General features: G+C 39.8%; 1 protein-coding gene across 2 annotated transcripts in view; it reads right to left on the reverse strand.

Annotated features, from left to right (window-relative positions):
• Window positions 1-18,659, reverse strand: part of LOC126469857 (nuclear pore complex protein Nup98-Nup96-like) — a 232,716-nt gene that overhangs the window by 98,194 nt on the left and 115,863 nt on the right. For both annotated transcript variants that reach the window (XM_050097163.1, XM_050097164.1), the window contains 3 exons: window positions 2,830-3,246; window positions 1,823-2,295; window positions 899-1,106 (listed from right to left, as the gene is read on the reverse strand). In XM_050097163.1, coding sequence (XP_049953120.1) covers window positions 899-1,106; window positions 1,823-2,295; window positions 2,830-3,246 — 1,098 coding nt within the window. The remainder of the gene's footprint in view (window positions 1-898; window positions 1,107-1,822; window positions 2,296-2,829; window positions 3,247-18,659) is intronic.

Raw genomic sequence — 18,659 nt, forward strand, 5'->3', positions numbered from 1 at the left:
CGCCAAAGATGACCTCGGTTTGAGGAAGGCCGGCGTGTACCAGATTCCGTGCCAATGTGGCAAGTCGTATATTGGTCAGACGATGCGTACCGTCGAGGATCGATGCCGTGAACACCAGAGGCACACTCGACTGATGTATCCGAGCAAGTCGGTGGTCGCTGAACATTGTTTGTCGGAAAATCACGCCATGGAGTATGACCGCACGAGGATTCTGGTACAGACGTCGAGATACTGGGACAGCGTTGTTAGAGAGGCCATCGAAATTCGCACCAATGACGACCTCATAAACCGTGACTGTGGCTATAATCTTAGCAAGGCTTGGGAACCAGCGATCGGGTTAATCAAGAGTAAATCGAGCAGATGTATAGTTGTGACGACCACGGCGGACAGAGCCATCACACCGACGTCATCTCAGACGCCGTCGCAATCTGTTCCACCGCGCGACCGTGGCGCTGGGCGCGGACGGCGGAGGGAGCGCGCCGCGGGCGGAGGGTATTTAAATCGGCCGCCGCCGCGACCGAACCCAGTTCCCTCTGAGCAGCCATAGCGTACGGATCTCCGTGCCGGCACGTTCACAGGAGCTCAGTCCGTCAGTTCACCTGATGATGGCGACATGTTTGATCGCCGAAATATTGTGCCCGTTGGACACTATAGACCGGCAGCATACCCATGGATATTTTGATTATCAAATACGCCGGGAGAAACTCAAGAATCAAATAATAATAATAATAACGATAATAACTATAGTAGCAGTAGTAGTAGTAGTAGTAGTAGTAGGAGTAGGTTGCTATATTTCAATTTCTAATACGAAATTTAAATCAAATGTATTACATGAAGAATGATGATTGTAGTATCATTTTCTGTAATTTAAATAATCGTAGCAGTGCTGGATACTAACCATATTCCGGTAGCTCACCCCAAAGTGCATCACACAGATTCCACACATTGTAAGGATATTCTCTTTCCTGAGAATCATCTTTCGATCTCAGGCTACCATGCAAAGTGACAGATGAACTTCCTGGAATGGGTCTGATGCCTGGTATCTTTTGGTCTTTATAGAATTCACTGCATTTCAGCATCACTTTTAAATGTTTTCCCCAATATTCCTGTGAAAATAGAGTAAGTTTCAGCACTAATAAATGAGAGGTTTTTAATCCTAACAAGTAGTCTTATGCAGAAGCTATGTAGGAACTTTCTAATCTTAAGCTAGTTATAAGTTATAATCCAAGCAAGCTTTTTCACATGCACACATGTTATAGTAACAAGTTCAACCAGTACCATGTTGCAAAAAGCTTTGTCAGAAGTCACCATCTAAACATATTTTGTGTTTGTGCATTAACAAATACTTTATTCTAGAAAATTTTTGAACCTGCAATTACAACAACAGCAACAACAACAACAACAACAACAACAACAACAACAAAAAATCCCCATTCAATGATTCTTGAAAGTCAACCTCCACAAAATCTGATGATACCTAACAACCTCTATCAAACCCACCAATCAAACACTACCACCTCACTGATAACTACAACCCCTTCTACACAAGAAATTATCTTAACCTTCATCGACAGACTAACTTCACATGTAAGGGCTACTTCAAAATTTAATTTCAACAAAGCATTTTACATTTAGCTACAACTCAGTGTCTGAATTTGTGAATGGTAAACAGTAGTAGTAACAACAATAAGAAACCTCATTTGATTGTTAGTATTTGCTTAAGAATGATTGAAACAGAACTGAAAATTTATTATTTCAGCTTAAAATTAACACCCAACACTTTACCATGTGTGTGACATAGCATCAATGTACGTCTACTCACCCTTAACTCATTTTCATATGAAATGCGACTTTCTTCTTTTGCCAACTTTCTTCCCCCCCTCAAGCAAATTCTCTGCACTATCTGTTTAGAGTTGTCATCATCAGACCTGCCTTTCAAGTATTTATCCAGGTCCTGTAATTCAGCTTCTAAAGCTACAGTAGATGCAGACTTCTGTGTAGTTAAAATTAGAAGCACACCACCTGGACCCCACCCAACACGAAAGCCATGTCCCTTGTAAAGATCAATATCTCTCAGGCTTCGTGATTTGACTTTGTTAGTAGAAGTTTCATGAAGTGGAACAATTTGGTTTGGGTACTTGTAGGCACTGGTTTCAAACATATTGCTTCCCTGAACTTTTATTTCAGGAAAGATTGTTGCTGTTCTTATAAGTCCAGTTACACTTGGCAAGGGTGGTCTTTGCTTAATAGTTCCTTTTGGACGAGGACGCTCTTCAAATTGTGCCAGCTGTGTTTCTGAAATAAAAGACGTGAGAAAATTACTTCCACAATATTCAATGCAATTACATCTGATTATTATAGCATTTCTCCCACCACAATTCAACTCAACACGAATCAACCATATAGCATTGCATGAAAATTGATATTCGTGCACAGAAATGAGATTCACAGAAAACTCTACAATTCCTGAAACTTCCTGGCAGATTAAAGCTGTGTGCCAGCCAGAGACTCGAAATTGGGACCTTTGCCTTTTGCAGACATGTTCTCTGGCAGAATTGAAGCTGTGAGGACAGGTTGTGTGAGTTGTGCTTGGGTAGCTCAGTTGAAGAGCACTTGCCCACAAAAGGCAAAGGTCCCGAGTTCGAGTCACAGTCCAGCACCCATTTTAATCTGCCAGGAAGTTTTGCATCAGCGCGCGCGCGCGCGCACACACACACACACACACACACACACACACACACACACACACACACACACACACACACACACCTGCAGAGTGAAAATTTCATTCTGTGCGCAATTTCTAATAAACTGTTATAAACTGCATACTTGTCTTGCTTGTTCGGATTTTCTTTCCCGAGTATTCATCTTCCAGGTGAAGATTATATTTGGGAAAAACATGTAATGGTCTTGTGCTGCGAACAAGCTCCTGCCCTGCTAGTGGACTTTTAAGATTCAGTTGGGTTCCAACATTCTTCATGAAAGAAGGAACTTCATCAGACATAGACACATACACATCATCATCATCATCATCATCATCGTCATCATCATCATAATATCCAACATCATCATCGTCATCATCATCATCATCATCGTCGTCTTCTTCTTCGTCTTCTTCATCATCTTCATCATCAACATCAACACCTACACCAACACCAACATCGCCGCCAACACCACCACCGCTGATGCTGACGATGCTGCCGCCGCCGCCACCACCACCACCGCCACGACTACGACCACGACCACCTAATGAAACAAAAATTGAATATAATTAACTGATAAATTTTAAGCTAAATGAGCAATGTAAGGACAATGGTATGAAGATTAGCATCTCCAAAACGAAAGTAATGTCAGTGGGAAAGAAATATAAACTGATTGAGTGCCAAATAGGAGGAACAAAGTTAGAACAGGTGGACGGTTTCAAGTACTTAGGATGCATATTCTCACAGGATGGCAACATAGTGAAAGAACTGGAAGCGAGGTGTAGCAAAGCTAATGCAGTGAGCGCTCAGCTACGATCTACTCTCTTCTGCAAGAAGGAAGTCAGTACCAAGGCTAAGTTATCTGTGCACCATTCAATCTTTCGACCAACTTTGTTGTATGGGAGCGAAAGCTGAGTGGATTCAGGTTACCTTATCAACAAGGTTGAGGTTACGGATATGAAAGTAGCTAGGATGATTGCAGGTACTAGTAGATGGGAACAATGGCAGGAGGGTGTCCACAATGAGGAAATCAAAGAAAAACTGGGAATGAACTCTATAGATGTAGCAGTCAGGGTGAACAGGCTTAGATGGTGGGGTCATGTTACACGCATGGGAGAAGCAAGGTTACCCAAGAGACTCATGGATTCAGCAGTAGAGGGTAGGAGGAGTCGGGGCAGACTAAAGAGAAGGTACCTGGATTCGGTTAAGAATGATTTTGAAGTAATAGGTTTAACATCAGAAGAGGCACCAATGTTAGCACTGAATAGGGGATCATGGAGGAACTGTATAAGGGGGGCTATGCTCCAGACTGAATGCTGAAAGGCATAATCAGTCTTAAATGATGATGATGATGATCAATTAACTCTCATTCTGCACTGCAAAAACTAAAAACATTCTGTACTCTCAAACATACATACTCCAATACAATAATAATTTTAGATCTAAGCAGTGCTTTAAAGGAATTAAAAACATTTACAATATGTAAAAATATAAGGTATCCTCAAACAAAGGGTACTGATGTTGTACACAAGAAAGTTGTTAACTTCTGGTATAAATATCAGGCTCTAAAAATGTTTACTACACTAATCAACTATGGTTGAATGAGTCCTGTTTATTGGAAGTCACCATGTCATTTCCACAGAGTCAGCACAATTTAAATACAATTGTCAACACTGACAACATGGACCAACAGAAACATTAATGCAGAATCAAGTCAGCAATCTTCAGAAAAGAAGTCAGACTTTTGGTTGGTACATCTACAGGGTTTAACAAAAATATGGAAAAGCCACAAGAAATGCATGCTTAAAATTTGTTCAAGAACGTCACCTGTGCCATTTCCTCAATATGTGGAAAGTGGCATTGTGTTCAGAACAGTGGTGTGTGTAGTTGAGAGTGCATTACATCTTAACTAAGTGAATGCAAACGTGGGCAAATTGTTGGTGCTCATATGGCAGGTGATGCTAACGAACGTGTGTGTTGAGTAATTGTGGCAGACTGTCACAGACGAAGATAGTGATGGAAAATAAGGGGACGACGACTATAAAAGTCACTGCTGAACTGAATATCGCACTTGCTAACACTGTCAGCACAAAAACACGAAGAGTGCTTTAGAAGTAGAGAACTGCAGGGAAGGCTGGAATTCCAAAACCACTCTTCAGTGATGCAAATACCCTTAACGTGAAAATGTGGTGCTAAAGCCGTAAAATCTGCACTATGGAGTAATGCAAGCAAGTCATTTGGTTGGATGTGTCTTGTTTCAGCTTCTGGCCAAGTTTATGTCCCAACAGAGAAACATGGAGGGGGTTCAGTGGTGATCTGGGTAGCTGTATCATGATGTTCCATGGGCCTCACAGTTGCTCTGCAAGGTCACATTACTCTCAAGGATTATGTGACCCTTCTGGCTGATCAGGTTCATCTCATGTTACAATGTTCATTTTCATTTTCATAAGGTGGTGATGTCTTCCAAGATGACAAAGCTCTTGTTGACATATCTCACATTGTCCAGGACTGGTTTCGTGAGCACGAGGATGAATGCTGCCACTCCCCTGGCCATCACAGTCACCACATCTAAATATTCTTGAGCCTTTCTGGGCTACTTTGGAGACAAGGTGCATGGCCACAGCTCACCTTCATCAACTTTACCTGAACTTGCCACTATTATGCAGGGAGAATGGTATTAAGATTGCCTTGAAAACCATACAGGACTTATTTCTCCATTCCAAGATGACTGGAAGCTGTTTTGAATGCCTTCCAATCTCAATGGTTGTACTACACTGTATTAGGCATGGTAACATTTTTCTGGCACTCCCATATTTTGTCCACCTACATACACCAAACACCACCATACAGCGCATAGCAGAAGTTACTTTGAACCACTTCTAGTCATTCCATTTCCTGTCCCACACACAAATGGAGTGACAGACAAATGGCTGTCTATATGCTTGCATATAAGAACTGACTTATCTTAACAAGATGTATGTTGGTGACAGTACGATCATTCTGCAGTTGTTTTTTTTTTATGCCAGTTCTCTAAAGTTTCTGAATAATGTTTAGCAAAAATTATTCCTTCTTCCCTCTAGGTATCCCCATCGGAGTTTATGGAGCATATCCATAATAATTGTATGCTAACAACACATCTCTGAATTGCTTCAGTATCTTCTTTTAATTTGATCTGGAGGGAATCTGACATACTAGCAGTACCCAAGAACGAATTACACTAGTGTTCTGTATGTCATGTCCTTTATAGATGACCTAAATTTGCCTAAAATTCTTCCAATTAAACAGAGTCCATCGTTCGCTTTCACTACACCCAGCCTTACATATTCGTTCCATTTCGTGTGTCTTTGCAACATTACACCTTGATATTTAATTGGTGTGACTGGGTACAGAATTGGTGGAGTGTTGCTTGAGGCAAACATTTTCATTCATTCATTCATTCATTCATTCAGTCAGTCAGTCAGTCAGTCAGTCAGTCACGCAATCAGGCCCAGTGGACCACACGCCACCACAGTTAGAGCTCTCCACCCGTCTCTGTCTTCTGCTATCTGTCTCCAGTTTTCCCTGACTCCCAACTCCAACAAGTCTTCTCACACTCCATCGATCCATCTCTTTCTAGGTCTTCCCACTAGTCTGCTGCCTGGCGGGATCCAGTCCATTGTGATTTTGGGCCACCTTGTCGCCTCCATTTTAACTACATGTCCAGCCCATTGCAGTCTTTTGCTTCTCATCACTCCCAAGATGTTAGGCTCCTTGTACAGCTCTTCTAATTCAGTGTTATGGCGTCTTCTTGATTTTCCAGTAGTCTGATCTCTGACTGGCCCAAATATTTTCCTGAAGACCTTCCTTTCAAATGTAAGCAGTCGGTTAAGGGGTTTTAGTGCTCCAGGTCTGAGAACCATAAAGTACTACTGGCATTATTAATGTCTTATACAACCATAGCTTTAGTTGTTGAGACACACTTCTACATTTTAATATAGGGTCTAGAGAGTGATAGCATCTGTTTCCTGCCTGCAGTTGTGCTTTTATCTCTGCTTCAGCTGATGTTGCTTCTGTAAAAATTGATCCAAGATATTTGAACTCTTTCAAATGTTTATACCTGATGATGTTCATAATTAAATCTTGAGAGTTTTGGATCTTTCTTTCTATGGTCATATACTCAGTCTTTTAAGAGCTAATTTGTAGACCGATCTTAGCTGCCAATAACTCCAAGTTCTGGATACTTCCCTACAGATCACCTCATGCGCATGCTAATAGCGCAATGTCGTCTGCATAGGCCAGATATGTCGTGTGTTCATTGCCAATTTGAATGCCCTGGAAGTTTTCTTTGTCGAAATCCCGCATTACCTCGTTAAGTGCCACGTTGAAGAAGACAGGTGATAGCTCATCTCCTTGACGTAATCCTGGAAACTTGGAAGCTTTCTGTCATTTTACTGCCTACCTTAACCTTAAGTTTTGTGTCATTTAGGCATACCTCTACCAGTTTGACCAATTTCTTCAGTATACCAAACTCTGTGATAGTTCTGATCAGGCTACATATATGTATACTGTCGTAAGCCTTCTTGAAGTCTACGAACAGGAGATGTATCTCTCGGGTGTATTTGTACATTTTTTCACAGACCTGTTTTGGACAGAAATCTGGTCCGTGGTTGATCGTCCTGCTTGAAAACCTCCTTGGTATTCTCCAATTATGTCTGTTGCTAGAGGTTTTAGTCATTCTAATAGGCAGTTGGAGAGGATCTTATAACAGGTGTTGAGTCTATGCCCCTATACTTGTCACATGCTGATTTGTCTTTATTTTTATATATTGGGCATGTCACAGCTACCTTCCATTCCTCTGGTATTTCATGTCTTGCCCAAATTTGCTCGATTAGCTTGTCAATTTTGAAACAAGGTTGGCAGCCCTGCAGCTAGGCAACGGCGCCAGTTTTGGTGTTCTCGTAGAGGTAAGTCATTTTAGACTATAAAATGTATAGTTTACTACTGATTACTTGGTGAATAGGTGTATTAGTGTGCCTTTTAAGTGTACCATTAAATGTCTCATTTTTCTTTACGTAATATAGCAGAAAATGTGAAAAGATCGTACAGTCATATTTTCTGTTTACGTTTTGCCGCAGCAAATCTATAGAATTTCGTTTAGTTGTTCTCTGCTCTCTCCAGCAATTTAACTGTAGCATACCTCTTCATTATTTAACTAGCATTTCCGGAAAGTAGTGTAAAGTTTAAGTTGTTTCAGAAACTTTGCACTGTTGTTTTTGTTTACACACAGTTGTGTATAGGCCAAACATGTGGAGCCATATTTTCATGTTTATCTGTAATTTAACTGACTTATTCTTAACAAACTATTACGTTTATCATGAGTGAAAAATGCTTGACTTGCCATACAATTGTTAGGTCGGAGCTTTGGTGTGATGGGTGCTGTAGTTTTTTCCGTGTGGGAGACTGTAGTGGCGTGGGAATAGGGGAAGTAAATGAGACTCATCAGTGGTTTTGTAGGATTTGTAGTAAAGATAGGAAGATACTAGAACAAGAGGGGAAAATTGCCGCCCTTCAGGCTGAGTTAGGCAAGGCCAGGGGAGATCTTGACAGGTTAAGGAGGGAGAAGGGTAAAGAGAGGTGGGAAGTGGCAACAGGCAACAGGAGGAATAGGCCTAGAACTTTATCTGACAGCTTCATAGTGAATGTGGAAAATAGATTTGACCTGTTGCTTCAGTTAGAAACTGGTGAGCCTCAAGCAGTTGCAGGTGTAGATAGGGCACAACAAACTGTAAGCAGCAAATTAAAGTATGGGAGTAGGGAAACCAGTAAAGAGAAAGAAAGTACTGTTGTTAGTTAGTTCCCATGGAAGAGGTGTACGCCAACTTTTGCAGGATGAACTAGGATCAGAATACCATGTCACCAATTTTTTTTAAACCTAGTGGTTATAGTGGGTGGGGCAGGTAACAGTATTGACAGAGATCCTGGGTACAGTATAGAGTGTGACCTGGCAAAGATTGCATCAGCATCAAAGCATACTAGTGTTGAGTTTGTAACTGTTCTTCGGCACCATGACTGACCTCATTTGAACTCTTCTGCCAAGAGAGTAATTTGGAGCTGTAACGGCTGCTTATGTCGGGTGCAGGGACACACATTGGTGTGGTTCCTGTTGATTCTCTCAATAGGTGGGATTATACTAGGCATGGCCTTCACCTCAACAAGAAGGGGAAGGGTAAACTGGCTGGGAAAATATCAGGAAAGTTAAAAGGGGGGAAGGCACTGTCACGAGTGATAAAATACCAGTGGTTGTAAGGTTCAGAAAAGACCCTTTTTTACGGTAGCAAGGACAGAAAGAAACCAAATTTTAAGAGAGGTTAGGACTGAGAAAAACCTTCAGTTTGAGAAAGAAACCAAAAAACATAATTCTAGCTTATTACATCAGCATAAACAGCCATTGGTTAAGAATTTTCAACAGTCAGCAGATATTTGTAACTCTACCCAATTTTAACTCAGTCAATGTGAAATGTCAGCTATCTTTATTGCATCAAAATATTCAAGGGCTGAGAAATAAAATTAATGAATTAATTATCTGCATAGACGAATTAGAGTCTTCAAACCCAGCTGACATAATCTGCCTCTCTGAACATCATGTGACCACTGGTATAGAACTTTTAAGTGTTACAGGGTTTAGGTTAGCATCTCACTTTTGTAGATCAGAAATGGAGAAAGGAGGAATGGCCACATTCATCAGAAACTGTCATAAATTTAAGAACATAGACATTCATAAATTTTGACTAGAACAGCATATGGAAGCATGTGCAACAAAAGTAGAATTTCACAAAAAATCCTTTATAATATTAAGTGTATATCAAGCACCTGTAGGTAACTTCAATGTGTTCGTAAGCCACCTTGAAACTGTACTGGCCCGTTTAACAACCAAAAACAAAGAAACAGTGGTTGCTGGTGATTTCAATGTAGATTTCCTTAAAGACTCTCCCAATAAGAATTTATTTGAGTTAGAAACACTATCATTCAACTTAATTCCCACTGTAAAGTTCCCCACTAGGGTAGCCAATTGCTCACTAACTGGCATTGATAATATCTTTATAGAAAAGTCCGATGAACAAAATTATATTACGAAACCAATAGTCAATGGCCTCTCAGATCATGACATGCAGTTCCTTCTGTTAAATGTTAACACTGAACAGGATATAAAATCTGTTAATTCTGAGCTCAAGAGGGTAATCAATACGCCAAAAATCGATTATTTTAGGACACTCCTCCGAGACATTCACTGGACTGATGTTTACAGTGCTCATGACATGACTTTTGCTAATAGAGTGCTTATCTTATTTGAACACTGTTTTCCCCAAAACTTACCAAGGTTAGATCAAAGTCTACAAAGAAGCCATGGATTACTCAAGGAATAAGGGTATCTTGCAAAACAAAAAGAAAACTGTATCTGCCAATCCGTAACAGTTCCGATGTTGATGCTATAGCACATTACAAGAAATACTGCAAAATATTGAAGACTGTAATACGGACATGAAAGCAAATATATTACAAGGAAAAGATAGTCATATCAGAAAACAAAATAAAGACAATATGGGATATAGTGAAGGAGGAGACCGGTAGAACCAGACATGAAGAGGGACAAATAGCATTAAGAGTAAATGATACATTGGTGACAGACATGTATAGTGTTGCAGAACTTTTTAACAAACACTTTATAACTGTTACTGACAAGATGGGGTTGTCAGGTTCTGTAGATGCTGCTATGGAATACCTCAGACCAGACATTTCAAGTAACTTCCATAATATGAATTTGACCCTCACTACCCCAGCAGAAATAATGTCCATCATAAAATCTTTAAAATCAGAAACATCTAGTGGGTATGATGAAATATGAACAGGGTTCCAGAATGAGATTTTCACTCTGCAGCGGAGTGTGCGCTGATATGAAACTTCCTGGCAGATTTAAACTGTGTGCCCGACCGAGACTCAAACTCAGGACCTTTGCCTTTCGCGGGCAAGTGCTCTACCGCACTTGCCCGCGAAAGGCAAAGGTCCCGAGTTCGAGTCTCAGTCGGGCACACAGTTTTAATCTGCCAGGAAGTTTCATCAACAAGGTTAATTAAAGAATGTGATTCTGAGCTAAGTAACATATTAAGCTATCTGTGTAACCAGTCTTTATCAGTGGAATATTTCCTGAATGGTTAAAATATGCCGAAGTTAAGACACTGTTTAAGAAGGGAGATAAAGAAATAGCATCAAATTTCCGTCCAATTTCACTTTTGCCAGCATTCTCAAAAATTTTAGAAAAAGTAATGTACAATCAGCTTTATAACCATCTCAGTTCAAATAACATACTGTCAAAGTCACAGTTTGGATTTCTAAAGGGTTCTGATATTGAGAAGGCTATCTACACTTACAGTGAAAATGTGCTTAAGTCATTAGATAAAAAATTGCAGGCAACTGGTATATTTTGTGATCTGTCAAAGGCATTTGACTGTGTAAATCACAATATCCTTTTAAGTAAATTAGAATATTATAGTGTAACAGGAAATGTTGCAAAATGGTTCAAATCTTATATCTCTGGCAGGAAACAAAGGGTGTTATAAGGAGAGAGACATTTATCAAGTTATCAGGCATCATCCAACTGGGAACTAATTACATGTGGGGTCCCACAAGGTTCCATTTTAGGGCCCCTACTTTTTCTTGTGTATACCAATGACCTTTCATCAGTAACATTACCAGATGCCAAGTTCGTTTTGTTTGCCGATGATACAAACATTGCAATAAATAGCAAATAAAGTTTAGTCTTAGAAAGATCACCTAACAAAATATTTGTGGACATCAGTCAATGGTTCCTAGCCAATTCCTTGTCACTGAACTTTGAAAAAAAACACACTACATGCAGTTCAGAACTTGTAAAGGGTGTCCCACGAGTATATGCCTAACATATGATGACAAGCAGATAGAAGAACTGGACAGTGTTAAATTCTTGGGATTACAGCTTGATAATAAATTCAACTGGGAAAAGCACACCGCAGAACTGCTGAAGCATTTAAAAAAAATTCTATTTGCAATGAGAATTGTGTCAGACACAGGGGATACAAAAATGAAAAAAGCTGGCATACTATGCTTACTTTCATTCCACAATGTCATATGGGATTATGTTTTGAGGTAATTCATCAAGCCAAGCTAAAGTTTTCTGCGCACAAAAACGTGCAGTAAGAGTTATATGTGGTGCGAACTCAAGAACATCCTGCAGAAGCCTGTTTAGGGAACTTGGGATACTAACTACTGCTTCTCAATATATTTATTCTTTAATGAAATTTGTCATTAAAAATACATCACTTTTTCAAACCAACAGCTCAATTGGTTGGTTGGTTGGTTTTGGGGAAGGAGACCAGACAGCGTGGTCATCGGTCTCATCGGATTAGGGAAGGATGGGGAAGGAAGTCGGCCGTGCCCTTTCAGAGGAACCATCCCGGCATTTGCCTGGAGTGATTTAGGGAAATCACGGAAAACCTAAATCAGGATGGCCGGACGCGGGATTGAACCGTCATCCTCCCGAATGCGAGTCCAGTGTCTAACCACTGCGCCACCTCGCTCGGTAACAGCTCAATTCATGGAATCAATACTAGAAATAAGAATAATCTTCACATGGATTTAAAGTCACTTAGTCCTGTACAAAAAGGTGTGCAGTATTCAGGAACACCCATTTTCAATATCTTGCCAGCAGCCATAAAAAGCTTAATAACCAATGAAATTCACTTTAAGAGAAGCCTAAAGGATTTATTGGTGGCCAACTCCTACTCCATTGATGAATTTCTCAGTGCACAATTTCAGCGCAATAATGTGTTCATTGTAAATAAGTATTATAGTAGTTGTATTACACATTTATTACCCTATAAATAAATAAATAAACTTTTTTATTTTAAATTCTGTGCATTAATATTTGTAAAATGATTCTTTCATAAAGTGTCCATTAAAAAATGACAATCATTCAACTTGGGACCTGTGGAATGGTACATTAGCATATTTGTTTGAGTTATAAATATCTGTCATGTATTATTGTTTTTCTGACATGTTCTACATCCTGGAGGACCTCCTCACTAGGGATCAATTGGAATGAATGTAAATCAAATCTAATCTAATCATCTCCAGCCTTGAGAAGTTCAATGGGAATTCTGTCCTCCCTGGAATTTTACCCTTCTTAAGGTTTTTTGTCTGGTTCTCTATCCCTTCAATGGTGGGTGGAGGATATTCTGGGTCTATGGTTACTGGGTCACCAAACTCAAGTAGTTTGGTTGGTTAATCAGAGTTTAGTAATTCTCTGAAGTATTCCACCCATCTTCTCCCAATTTTTTGATCTTCTGTTAACAGTTTTCCATTGGCATCTTTCATGAATTTGTGTTGATGGTATGTCCCTCCTTTAAAACTTTTCACTTTTATATGAAGTTCTTTGCACCTATTTCCATGGAAGTCTTGTTGAGCTTCCTCCATGATGCTTTTTACATATTTTCCCTTTGCTTTCTTCAATGTGGCTTGTGTCTACCATTATTTTTCTTCGAACTTCGATTTTTCTTCTTCTTGCATATTAATTTGTATACACAGTAATTTGGCCCATTGTCTCTCTCTGATAGCTTCCTCATATCCCTGATCTAACCACACTCTTTTTCCCTTAGTTCGCTTTGGGATTACTTCTTGGGCTGTTTCTTTAATGGTCTTTGCCATCGCCTTCCAGTTCTGATCTACCACAGTATCTCCATCTTCATTCAAAGCCTCAAAATGGTTTGTGAGTGCTACCTTGAAAGTAGTTCTTATATTATCGTCAATCAGACTCCCCTGGCCATATCAAGTGACTCTTTGCATTCTTTCGTACTTCCTGGCTCTCCATGGCACAAACATTAACGATTGTTTTTCCTTTTTATCATTAACAACTTACGTATTTCCACATTTAGAGCAATTTGCCAGACGTCGAGGACAGGATTCATGTCCCAAATGTCTGTGCTTCTCTTATGCGTCATGGGCTTCTGTTACTAATCATTGTTGGGGTCCCAATCACACTGCTAGTAGCATATCTGGTCCAGATCACCACACCATCTCCTTATAGTGCTGACACTACCACCCTGGAATTCATACACCACAAGGTCACTCCACTCCCACTCCCAAGCCACAAGGGTCTTTACAGTGCACCACCCCACGCCCACCTACCTGAGGCATGAATCAACTGTAATATACTAGTGGGAAATAAATACTTCAACTGTCTTCAAACTACCAATGATTTATCCTGTCCACCTACCTCCACTGGACAGCTCTCACACCTGTGCACCACCAAATAGAAATTCTGGGCAAGTCATCCTGTACCCTTGTGAAGTCACTCAATGATGACACTTTCCCCTATAGAACTGCATCAGTAGCAAATAGTTGCAGATTGCATCTTACCCTATCCATCCGAATGTCAATGTATATAGAGAACGAGAGTGGTCCTATGACACTTTCCTGGGGCCCATGTGTCTCCAATTAACACAACATTGTGTGTTCTGTTACTCATGAAGTCTTCAGGCCATTCACATATCTGGAAACCTACTTTGCAGGCTCTGAACTTTTAACAGTTTGTATTGTGGCACTGTGACAACCAAGTTCCAGAAAGCTACGAATATGGTACACAGTCTGTTGCCCTTCACCCATCACTTGCTTGTGCAGAACTCAACTTGCCTTTTTCTCACAAGAGCGACACTTTCAAAAATACATGTTGATTTGTGGATAGAAGCATTTCTCTCTCAAAGAAATTATATTTGAATTTAGAATATGCTGTACAGTTCTGCAGAAAATTGATATTAAGGCTGTTGGCACACTATTTTGCAGGTCCATTCTTTTAGTTTTATTATATACAGGAGTCACCTGCCCATTTTCCCAGTCACTTGGGACGTCCTGCTGGGCGAGAGAGATGTGACACACGCAAGCTACGTAAGAGCCCCATACTGAATAGTAGTGTCTGTCAAACCAAACAAGGATTCCATCTGGGCTTGACAAATTACTTGTTTTCAACTCCTTCAGCTGCTTTTCAATGCAATGTCTCCATGCGGAGTTTCTGCAGCAGTTAAACAATGGTCTGTGCACTAACCCAATTGATGTAAAAGTGACTGAATAGAAGCCTTTGACCTCTTTAGAAATTTTACACATGACTAGAATTTACTAGGATTCTCCTCTAGATCTGAAACTAATGTATGAGAGTGGAAGTAATAGTACATCACACACGATCTTTTTATGAACGTACTAGCGTGTGGCTTTCAACTGTTGCCATTTCTGCCTTCTTTCTTGGAACAGAGTAAAACAATCTTTTTTATCCAACACTGTCCAAATATTGGCATTATACCAAAGGAGGTCTTTCCTGTCCTCATTGCACTTACTTGGCACATACTTCTCTAGAGGGTGATTTACAATCAATGTACACTTTGGCAATAACTTTTCTACATACGTTATACTGGTAGTCATTGGTCACTGTTAACATTCATCTGAAATTTCTGTGGTTCAATTCTGTGTGTGATTTTCACTATCTAAGCCAAAGACTAACATACCCCATCCTTCTCTCTACAAATTACATTTCTAGAAAATGACACTTTCAGGACAGGCAGAACATAGAATCTAGTTCTTTGACTTACTCATGAAGAAGTCGCTGAAGAGTGGCTGCTACTGATGCACCGATATCCTGGCACCGATCTACCAGCCAACCAGAGATGAAGTTGATGATAAAGGAACTAAACTACTGGGTCAAATTATATGAGCAAGTCAAAGAGTTTAAAAGGGCGTGACAATAGTTGTAATACGATAGGTAAAATAAAAGACAGAGAACCCAGGCAGTACCTTGTACGAGAGGTCTAAAGGCACAACAAGGTGAGAGGGGAAGGAAGTAACTTGCGGTCGTTTTGTTAGTACCCCCTACAAGGGGGGGCTCTTAAACCCACAACCACCCTAACACAAAGTGGAAGAGCATTATAGGTTAGAGTAAAATCCACTCTCCCTCAGACAATGCAATACTTTGGTAGTGGCTGTAATGTCATCTGCAAGCATCTGAGGTAATGAGATACACAAGCCGAGAGCATGCCCCAGATCGACCAGCAGGGCGCACTCAACAAGAACATGCATTATCGTCATTTGACTACTGTAGGTGCCGTAAAAAGGATCCTCCCGATGCATAAGGAACTCGTGGGTGAGTCTCACGTTGCCAGTGCACAGTCAGCACAACATGACAGCATCTTTCAGAGAGGCCTGGAAAGATTTATGCCACATTTTAGTGGACTCTCTAATTGCTCTCAACTTGTTTTGGGTCGTAGTAGCATGCCCGTCCAATACCCAGAGCCTCAAAATATTGTGTCAGAGTTTTATCTTAGGCCTGTGCCCAGTATCCCAACGTGAAGTTTATCTCCTGTAATTGCGTCTTTAGCTCAACGATCAGCAAGTTCATTTTCTGGAATGTGTGTGGCTCGGTGTCCAGATGAAGGCCACTGTCTTTCCAGAGCTGTAGAGGTCAGACAGTAGGTCCTGGATGTTTGCTACCAAAAGATTTTTGGGATAGTAGAGTGTTATGCCCTTTAAGCAACTCATGTATTTGCTACAAAGCAGGAAGTTCATCATGGCCTCAGATTTGACGTACCACAAAGTCCAAGAGATGGCAACCATCTCTGCAGCGTATACACTGCAGGAACTCAGCTGAGAGTGCTTCTTGCATCCCCTTGCAAGTGCAAAAGCTTAGCCAACCCTGTTTACTTTCGATCCATCTGTGTATATGCATACAGAATTAGAATCAATTCAAGAACATTTTCAATGGATGCTTCCCCCTCGTATCAACACGTGATAAATACAATAAAAGTAAGACATGGATTACGGAAGGTATCAGGATCTCTAGTATTAGAAAGAGGGAAACGCATAAGGAAGCGAAAACCAACCATGATGCTGAATTTATTACGTACAAAATCAAATACAAAAAAATATTTGATCGGGTAGTTAAACAAGCGAAACAATTGGCAAACAGTAAATATATAGCTAATGCCTCAAATAAATCAAAAGCAGTATGGCAGGTTGTCAAGAAAGAAACAGGTACTGAAGAAACAAAACATTTTCATTACAAACTAGAAACTGGTGGGAATACTGTTACTAACACTCAGCACATCTGTGAAGAATTTAATAAGTACTTCATAACCACAAACAAAATTCATAACTTCTTACTTCCACAAAGACGACCTGATGCAGTACTGCAGAAATCAAGAGAGTTTAAGTTTACTGCAGTATCATGTCATGAAGTAGCTAACATCATACAATCCCTAAAAAATCTTAAATCTGTGGGCTGGGATAAAATTCCAACAAATATCATAAAGGCAGGAAGTGACAGCATTGCATCTCAACTCTGTAAAATAATAAACCAATCATTTGATGAGGGCTGCTTTCCAGACAGACTGAAATATGCTGAAGTCTGTTCAATCTACAAAAAGGGGAAACAAGATGAGTTAGTAAATTTCTGCCCAGTGTCTATACTCCCAGTTTTCTCTAAAATAGTTGAACGAATAGTATGTAATCAATTAGGAAAGTACAATAAGGAAGGTAATATTATTCTCAATAACCAATATGGGTTTAGGAAGGGACGAAACACTTTACAAGCTGTAAATGAACTAATCTCTAAAGTAAGTAAATGCATTGACAACAAACCAAGTGTATCTGGCATTTTTTGTGACCTCTCAAAGGCATTTGACACAGTAAACCATACGCTACTGCTCCAAAAATTGGGTACCTATGGCTTCCATGGAAAATCTATAAGATGGTTTTCATCTTATCTCAAAAACAGATACCAAATGGGGTGATGCATCAAGAGGGAGAGAAAACTTGCTCTAGCTGGAAAGAAATTCAAGCAGGTGTGCCCCAGGGCTCGATATTAGGACCACTTCTGTTCTTATATTACATAAATGACATGCCTAGCAAAGTAAATATAGATACAATACTTTACGCAGGTGACTCAACTGCTGTAAAAACACTGATGAATTGGTAAGGACCACGAAACAAACTCTACAAGAACTTTAACAATGGATACAACACAATGCTATGAAATTAAATCTTGAAAAAACCCAAATCATACACTTCAGGCTCAAACAAACTACTGAATGTATATCACAAATAGAATACTCAGGTAAAGAACTGACCACAGTTGATTCTGTAAAATTTCTTGGGATAACTTTAAATAAAAACTTGCAATGGACCGACCATGTGGACAGTTTACTGAAGAGATTAAATAGTTTGGTTTATGCAATGAGGGTACTACACAAAGTAATGGATTTAACGGTGAAGAGAACTGTATACCACGCGTATTTCATAACACTTATATGGGAATAATATTTTGGGGTGCTGAAAAGACAAGCCTCCTTAAAAAAAAAAAAAAAAAACCACACACACAGAGCAATGACAGGAACCAATAGTAGACATTCATGCAAACCACTATTCAAAAGCCTGGACTTCATGACAATCCCTTCCATCTTCATATATGAAATACTTCTCTTAGAACAGAAAAACTCTCATCTGTTTGAAGGAAATACATTCACACATGCCTATGAAACTAGACATAAATTGAAATACATGCTACCTTGTCACCAACTCACAGTATATGAAAATACTCCATATTACATGGCTCTGAAGATCAGAAATAAGATAAGGTCAATATTTTGGGAATCCACATTGGAGACCATTGGCACATACCTAAAAAGCAAATGTTGTTATAGTCTAGAAGAATTTCTAAATGAATAAAAAGCAATGTTATAGTTTAGAAGAATTTATAAATAGAAATAGGGAGTAAAGATACAAGTACAAATGGTATACTTTCGAAGCCATATAGATACAAAGTATACACGTTCACTGTATATTCATGTTTATATACAGAATTATAGTTTGAATGGCAGTTTGTATCCTGTTCAGTACATCCATACTTCA

Source organism: Schistocerca serialis, chromosome 3 (genome assembly GCF_023864345.2).
Source record: "Schistocerca serialis cubense isolate TAMUIC-IGC-003099 chromosome 3, iqSchSeri2.2, whole genome shotgun sequence".
NCBI lineage: Eukaryota > Metazoa > Arthropoda > Insecta > Orthoptera > Acrididae > Schistocerca > Schistocerca serialis.